We start from the raw sequence: 9053 nt of genomic DNA, 5'->3' as shown, positions 1-9053 counted from the left end.
ATGAGAATAACAGGAACCTTCTTTTCCCGTCAAAAACATCCTCCGACCGCCTACAGTCCGCCTGCCCGTAAACACACACAGCATGCTGTCACGTGCTCGCACACAAACATACCCTTTACCTTAATAACGCTTATGGATACTTACTCAGGACAAACTGAGCATGTCTCTAATTATACAGAGAGAAGAGGTCATTACTGAAGCAGCGGAGATAGAGAGAACTCTAAACATGGAAGATAGTAAAGTAAAGGAGATGGATGTGGTTCAACAGGTGGAGAGGACAAATGGTGAAACACTGGGAGACACCAGTGGAGACGTAACACCTCAATTTAGCCACAAACGTCTTTTTCTTCTCACAAAGGAGTAGTTGTGTTCAATCGGGGACACTTACACACTTACACATACACACACACTTCAAACTTCACCCCCTTACATTCATGATAGACTGACGATACACCTTTAGAATGGCAAGATCTTCAGCTTTCCATCGGTGCATATCTCTTTTGATTAGCTGTACAATTGACAGAGATATGGCTGGATACAGTTCAGGATTGACGGTAACCTCTTAAGCCCCCAGGAAGTGCGGCGGTCAACGATCTGAGCTTTTTGTAGTGGCCACACGGCGGTACTGTAACTTCCGTGTCAGTCACGTGATGCCATTGGGCCCAAAAAGACTTTCTCCCATAGACTTATATTGGGAAAGAGAGGTCTGTAACTCAGCGGATAATTCTTTTTGAGGTGAATCAACTTACCAGTACGAACACTTTAGTAGCCCTTATTTAAGAAATTCAGTTTTTAAAGTTGTAAAATGCACTAATAGCTGAATCCAGAGTTATTTCCCTTCCTTCGTTCATGTGAGTGAGACCCAGACAGTGACGTTGGGACCCCGTGACCGAGTCCCAACGACTGCACATGTCCCAGTTGCACATGATCCGCAAAGATCCGGGTACTTTTCCAGACGGAAGTCGAGCCATTTAGGCTTCATGCACCAATGAGCAACTCTCATAGGAAAGAACGGGGCCCGACTCCAACGCTGGATCCAGTTCTTTTAATACATCCATGTAACCTCTAGGCCGCCTATTTGGCGCAAAATGCACAATTGTTATGAATATTTCAGCTTAGCTGCCCCACTATAAGAGAAAGAATCTTCTTCTTACTGTTTCTATTTCCATATACTGCTATCATCCACGATAAGGGGAAGCTGGAACACTGACTTACCACTATTTATACTACTTCATTCTTTTCAGCAAACAAAAGGAATCGTCAGAAATCGAAAGCAAAGCAGCCTGAATTGATCCATATTCCTCTCTAGTGGTCTTATCAAAGTAGAAAGGTACAGTGGAGTAGAGTAGTAGCCTTGTGAGTCAGCTGAGAGGCTTTCACCAGAGAGAAAAAAAGAAGAAACATTTTTTAATTCCCCGGCCGTTCTGTAGCACATCACATGCAGAAGCACACCCCCGCCCCATCCCCACCCCCCGTCCTCACGAGGCACTGATGATGCTGAGACCAGTGGTCAGCCAGTACGCTGCTGATTGAATGTGTATGTGCTGCACTACAAGAAAGCCAGCATTCATCACATTACACATTTTCTGACACCTGCGGTTGAGAGCGGAGTGCTAAAAGAGTGTGTGAAAGCAGAGAGAAAGTGTGACGGACAGAACAAAAGTGAAAAGGGTGAATAATGGGTGAAAAGGAAAACGCGAGAAAGACAGGAGGGGTGAGTGGGCGAGATGAAGAACAATTACAGAAGCCGCATGAAAGGAATAATTATCAATTTTACATAAAAGTAGAGGAAAATGACAGTGTAGAAAAGGGCTTATTAATGGCAACAGCAATTAAATCTGTCACATTGTGTTAATAAATAAATGTTTAATGTAGAACAAGTACATAATAATCAGCTGACATAAGAAATGCATTTTTGGACAAAACAAAAATCAGTGTGCAGTTTTGTAAACTAAGAATGAGGTTTGATAAAAACCCATAATATCAAAATATAGTAAAAAAAAAAAGGAAAATTACCTGGATTTACATTTACAGTACATGTACGACTTACATTATGTAAGACTGTTGTTACAAATAGTTTTAAATTTAATAAAAATGTAAAGAAAAATGTGTATCTCCGTCCCGGCGCGATGGTTTAACAGATCAAATAAAAAAATAAAAATAAAAACTCAAATTTTAAACAATCAATCATCATAATCTTTGGGCCTGCCATCATACTAATGGTTCCAACATTTAAGATTCAAAATACTTATTAATAGTCCAAACAATTTACCATGTTCGAGGTGATGAAAATGCTGTGAATTGAAAAAATGAAGTGACGAATTATTATAAGTGATTTGATTAATTTAAAGCCAATTTGACTAAAACAGTCGTGGGGTGTCGGGTGTAGTGAGAAAAGCAGAGCCATGTTTTCACATCATTTTCACCAACGACATCAATTTTCCATTTATTATAAATTAATTGACAATTTATCATTCTATATTTCAATCCACATTCATTTTCATCATTTCCATTATTAATTCATACGCATTTTCATCACTTCCCTTTTCTTCAATTATATATATATTTTTTTTGTTACTTGCACCCTTGAGGCCACTTTCCTTAAATAATAAATGGAAATTTTGTGTCGTGGTGAAAATGATGAAACATGGCTCTGTTTTCCTCATATCACGACTGTTTTAGTCAAATTGGCTTTAAATTAATCAAATCACTTATAATAATTCGTCACTTCATTTTTTAATTCACACGCATTTTCATCATCTCCATTTTTATCAATTCATTTTTGGTATGTCCAACCCTCACAGTTCGAAAAGAACATTTAGTTAAATAAACTTTTTTTTTAAAGAGTTGCAATTAAAATTCAATTGATGGGAAATAAAAAAAAACACCATATAGGTATGAACAAAACCAAGTGACATAACTGGATAACATTAGAAGCTATTAAAACACACACGACTTTGATTAAAAAGAAAAAGAAATCAACCTGCGGAGTTTAGTCCAAATACAGAACACATGGGCGTCTTTATCTTCATTCTACTCGGAGCAGAACTAAATCCAAGAGGTTGAAGCAAAATGTTTTGCTAATGCAAGAAAACATCTCTTGCTCCCGTTCCGTAGCTACAAACAAAGTCATGTCGAGATGGAAATGATGTGCCGGATCGGATCTGGATTTGCATATCGGTGACAGAGATTCTGTGTCTCACATGTATCTGTTCTTGACGTACTCCCTGTACATCAACATGTCGTCCCTGCACAGCGGCCTCACCTGGCCCTGACCCGTCATCACATGGCTCTCAAACTCGTCGCGGCTGTCTCTGTCGACCTGCGGCGGGGAAACGCCGTAGATGCTGTCCTCCGGGAAGCAGGACACCGGCTCTCTGAGAAAGACAGGGGGCAGAGGCATGTTCAAATAATGTCAATAGATGAGTCTAGAAAAATGTTTAAATCCAACCACCAACAACAACAACATGTGAAAACCTGCCGGAGAGAGAGCGTCATTAAGAGGACTGTTAATGGAAACAACATGAGGATTGTAGAGATGGACGCTTTTCCAGCAGAATTACTCATATTTTCGCAGAAACTAGGCTCTAAAGCATGTCTCGTCATCTTCAGGGTGGATTATCAACCGCGTGCTCGTCAGGTTATCCACTCAGTCAGCCGGTTCAACAGCAGCTGAGGCCCCAGTCCCCGTGGCTGCATTACAAATGCACCGCCTTGATTACTGGCTGTATCAAAGCCACAACAGAGGACTCTGGTAGATCGAGGAAGCCTTGAGATAAATTATGAACTCAGTGAGTGTCATCGTGGAGTCCTCAACTGAGGGTTTAATGCGAGGGGTCAGCAACCTTTTTTGAGACTGAAAGCTACCTGAAGGCTAGAAAGTAACATGGAGGGCTTCTTGTTTAATATGATTTTGCCAAATAATATACATTTGCTTGGTTTAAATAATGAATATTCTGCATTTAAAGCTGCAGTAGGTAGAAATGGAGCAAAGTTTCGGACTGAAACAGACTTGATTTGTGTTCTTTCTGTTGACTTCAGGTGACTCTTCACACACAGCTGACATCTCAGCAGCTCCTACAGGCGATCATTACAGCCTGTCGACATGTCAAGTGTTGTGAAATGTCGAGTAAACCGGGGGAGGGGGTGAATCCCCCAGCTACAAAGATGTTTTCTTCCTACAGTGTCACACTCCGTAGAAACGGATGTGAAATGACGATGAGACGGGTTAATAGTGTGACAAATACTAAATTACAGATGTTCATGTTTTGATAAAATCATATGAGGTAACGTAAATCTCCAAATTATTCAATATGCCAACTAAGAAGGTGTAAAGGTGATCATAATTACAATGCATCTTATGAAAACGTTTGATAACACCTTTATCACATCATCTAAAGAAAGTATATATATATATTTTTTTAGTCAGTCTGCTTTTATCTCCATCGATTGAGTCAGCTCTGCCTATGCCTGATGGATCGATAGAGGAACTACACAGAGGGAGGCTTAAGACTCAAGGGCTCCTAACAGTGGAGACACGTTTGGGGGGCTGTAACAGCGTCTTAGAAAAGCACTGTTGCACAACAACAGACACACCTACCTTGTGGACCTTGTGTACCAGACACAAGGACGACAGAAATGGATGCGTGGACTAACGAGTGGCCAGAGTGATGAAAGGTGAAGCTATAGCCAGGACGAGGAGAGACGCAAACTGAACGAGGATGAAAAGATCCCTGCTGACCGAGGCTGCCCTTGCACACAAAAGCCAATATCTGTATGTCTGCCACCTTTGTGTGATAACTAATAACTTTCACCCGTGCTGAATTATAAATGACATTTCCTTTGAGAAAATATGGATGTACGAAAAAGAGAGTCACATGTCCAACACGTGTTCGCTCTAAATACGGTTCTAGACAGCACTCTAAAGATCAACATCCTCTCCTTCGACCTTCTCTCAAGTCACCAATTTCCATCTGATCATCATCACGAGAAGACATCCAGCGAGCGATCAATGTACCTGTCGGACGTGAGCTGCATCGTTGTCTTTACTACGACAAGACAGCAGCACAGGTCCTGAGAGTCCTCACAGGCCGTGACAAACCTTACTCCAAACTCGTGGTCCTCTTACAAAGCTGTCACGTGCTTTCAGGCAGCAAAGTGCAGCACGAGATGAAGAAAAACATTCCCACATGGACATATTTTTGTCCTCTCTTTTACCATTTTTCTGTTCTGTACAGGCAGCATTTCTGTTTATGTTCCATTCAGCTATGATGCATACATATAAACGCCCATCTGACACCCTGGATGTATTTTTAGAACAAAAACAATGAAACAACCCCTTCTGGTTCCTCTCCAGCCTCTGCTGCCTCTCGGCTCTTTCTCCTTCAAAAGCCTCACTCATCCTGAGTTAAGAGTGGGTTACATTTCTAGGACCACTGAGTGACTATTCTTGTGCAGAGCGGCGCTCCATAAAAATATCAATACTCTACAAATACTTTACTTCCTTCTTTTTTTATTTTTGGACTCGGGACTAAGAACTTTTTGTCTGTTATGAAAATGCTTTTATCCTGATAGAACCCAGCCAGGAACCAGTTAGCTTAGCATAAAGACTGGAAACAGGGGTAAACAGCTGGCCTGGCTCTGTCCAAAGGCAACAAAATGCACCTACCAGAACCTGTAAAGCTCACTAATTAACAAGCTATCTTGTTTGATTAACACCTACAAAAACTAAAGTGTAAAAACAGAACAAAAAAATGCAGTTTGTTGTTTGTATTCTTGGCTGCTGGAGCGTTATATTATCTAGCGTACAGACATCAGAGTGGTTTATTGATCTTTTCATTTAACGCTCAGCAGGAAAATGTCTGATATTCGATTTGAAAAATCTCTTTTACTTTGATGCCATAACTCTGTAAAAAAGTGTGCCTGTTTTATGTACTGTATGTGCATATAGTTTATAAGCATAAGCAGCCTGGAGCCCCGGTGGTGTTGCAACATTCGCAAAGCAGACATGTACAGTTGGCGTGAGAGGGAAAATGAAAAAGGGGAAAGAGCAAGAGCGTAAATATTAAGAGGGAACACTGATGAGGCATTTTGCCATCGAGATGCTTGTTTGCGAATGTGTGAGTGAGAGGTGGAGCCGGAAAGAAAGAGAGCAAGACAAAGAGGGAAATTGCTAATGCGTCTGTACGGCTGCACATTGCCATGCCACGTGTGGGTGAATTTTCAGTCTGGCTGAGGGAAGAAAAAAAAAAAAACGCCCGCTGGGTCACGGCCGCAGCGAGCAGGAAGGCAAAGGGGTGGACTGACGGGGAAATACCAGGGAGGACAAGAAGCAAATCAAGAGTGTTTGGTTATAAGAGGTTAAGATTAAACAGCGCACAGCTAGGAGCCTCCCTGGAGACCACGTAGTGCAAGCAACTGTGTTGTCCCGACGTTCTGGGACCTCTCTCTCTGTCGGTGCCTCATTCCACATGCTGGAGCTGGATCTCTGTCCTCTAGGAGATTCAGCCTCTCCTCTTCGTTTCACTCTCCTATCTGTGTGAATGATGTGCTTCAGTGTGTGTTTGTGTAGCCCGTCCTCTTTCCAAGTTACACGGTGGAGAGGAGGCTGTGTGACGTCTGGAAGCAGCTTGACATCCTCCTGTATATGTTCACATTCTGTGTATCATTTTGTCACATGGATTGCATGTATTGTAATCTTATTATGTTGGTCTATTCTGTACACACGATATCTATTGCATGAGGGATCCCTCCTCAGTTGCTTTGACGATTTTTTTTTCCACGTTTAAAGGGGTTAATGTCGGATAAGGGTTTTTTTCCTTATCTGAAGCAAGGAACAAAAAGGACAGAGGGTGTCATATTCCAGGCCTTTTTGTTTTCCAGTGTTGCTGTTTCCTGGCTGGTTGTAGCTGGAGGTCCTTGAGGAACTGGAGGCAGCTGGCCACTGTCTCATGGTTGCTTTTGCCAGACACACACTACACAAGAATCACGCCGATTTTGGGCGCCTCTCCCGACAACGGTCAGCAAAGCCCTGATTTTTTTTATGATTCTAAAGATTATCGTGCCACAGATACAGTGCGATATTCTCGTGGTGTGACCTATGTTAAGAGTGTTTTTTACAACCCGATCTGCTCGGAAGTCCATCCTGGCCGCACCGATTTCAAATCGCAAATATTAATATTCACGATCATGTGTGTGGGGAACCCCAATGACAGCCTATGATGCAGCTAGTGGGAAAGAACAATAGCCAACTGGGAACCAAGCTGACTGATGAATAAAGAACAACCACTGCAGTCATGGCAGCCGTGGCTAATGCAACCGCGACGCATAAAGTAGTGGTAAGACGGACCTCAGAAATGGAGCACCAACTTGTTGATTTGTGGCAACAAAAACGGAATCTGCTGGTGTGTGTTGTGCTGTTTTGGCCAAATGCTCTCCACACACTATAGGAACAAAACCGTTAAATCTATCATAACACGTCGTTATGTGTGGCGTAACCAACATTTTCAACAACTGTTAAGATTTGCAAAAATCTTTTAGTGGTGGCCAGCCTAGTTAATCCCTCATGTGTGCTTCCCTTATTTGCTGTGGTCTTTGAGCCGGACTATAACAAGCCCCCCCTGAGGCAAATTTGTGACCTATATAAATAAAATTGACTTAACTACGGGGAAACGCTTGTATAACGGTCGGATTATAGCAACAAACCCATTTTTGCAAAACGTAATGCTTCGCATCACACGTGCGTGAGGATTATTGAGTTTGGGTACACACTGTGTTTTTGTCTGTGTGTGTGTGTTTGGGTTAATTTGTCACATGTTTTACTCACAAGCAGTTGATGTTTGCCAGGTTTATGTGTTCAGTTCTTTCCACCCTGTGCTGGCTCTCGCCCAGATGTGCAAACCTGCAGAAAAGAAAGAAAATGCAAAAATGATAAAGACACATATTCTTGCAAAATACACCAAAAGACTACAGTATGTGCACATACTGAACATATGTTTGTCTCTGCATGATGCTCCTTCCGTCTTCATGGTGTGAAGAGGAGAGCCATTAAAAAAAGCAGAGTGGTTACAGCGCACGCTATACTGTATATCCGTACTATATATCCGTAACGTCTCAAGTTTGATTCCAACCTTGGGACATTTGTTGCATGTAACACCCCTCTCTATCTCTCCTCCCCATTTCTACACCGTCATCTGCCAAAACAAGGTCTTATAATCTTATAATAATAGTCTATTTTTCAATACAAATACTCAGAGATGAGCTTAATATGTCTGTTGAGATCTCAGATGTCATCAAATCTAAATTTTTCCCTTCAGATATTTCTCTCTCGCAGACACAATAACAAGCAACAGTTAAGAGTCCCCTCTGGCTCTTGCTTATGATTATTTAATATTAATGCGCTGATTAGCAGAGCTTTGGCTGCAGCTAACATCTTTGGAGCCAATCCAACTCCCACCCTCAATAATGAATGCAGTTTCATTCTCATTATGTGCCGCTACAGGAGGAGGATATGAACAACATTTTTCACCACAATTTGGATTTTTTTTTTAAGAAGTTAATTCCCCCGCTTCCATCATTTGGTTCTCGAAGTGCAATTTCAAATTAATGGTCTAGACAGAATGATGTTTTTGTGATATGCGATGCTTTATGGAGTTCATGATTGTATATGTACAATGTATTTGCTAAAATATAAAGAATACTTCTACAAACGGGGAATATTGCTTCAAAGACAAGACCATACACTGACTACTGATATAACACACTGGGACAGTCATCCTCATTGGTTTGAGAGAGCGAGGAAAAAAAAGAGCTATTAAAGCTCCATCAAATGCATCAAACTGTATCAAACGTGCAGTTCGCATCCAAAGAACAGACAGTTGTGTTCATATTCAGAAGCCTGACGACGGCTATTCACCGTAGCTCATCAACACGGTCGGGAGCAAACGGGGAGAAAGGACAAAATGAAATAGAAGGGACAGACAGAAAATGAAATTTTGGGGTGAAGGAAGTCTTGGTGGGCAAAAAGCAAAGAGGTCAGAAGTGTGATGCACACA

At 41.6% G+C, this 9053-nt stretch overlaps 1 protein-coding gene across 1 annotated transcript in view; it reads right to left on the bottom strand.

Annotated features, from left to right (window-relative positions):
• Positions 1 to 2079: 2079 nt before the first annotated feature.
• The window catches only part of fig4a (FIG4 phosphoinositide 5-phosphatase a), a 53996-nt gene continuing 47022 nt past the window's right edge, over positions 2080 to 9053 (bottom strand). Inside the window, exons 23-24 of the mRNA XM_074615578.1 lie at positions 7826 to 7900; positions 2080 to 3377 (exon numbers count right to left, since the gene is read on the bottom strand). Coding sequence (XP_074471679.1) covers positions 3200 to 3377; positions 7826 to 7900 — 253 coding nt within the window. The 3' untranslated portion in view covers positions 2080 to 3199. The remainder of the gene's footprint in view (positions 3378 to 7825; positions 7901 to 9053) is intronic.

The sequence above is a fragment of the Sebastes fasciatus genome, chromosome 18 (assembly GCF_043250625.1).
Source record: "Sebastes fasciatus isolate fSebFas1 chromosome 18, fSebFas1.pri, whole genome shotgun sequence".
NCBI classification, from domain to species: domain Eukaryota; kingdom Metazoa; phylum Chordata; class Actinopteri; order Perciformes; family Sebastidae; genus Sebastes; species Sebastes fasciatus.
The sequence above is the reverse complement of the archived record's forward strand: the minus strand, read 5'-3'. Positions and strand labels throughout refer to the sequence as shown.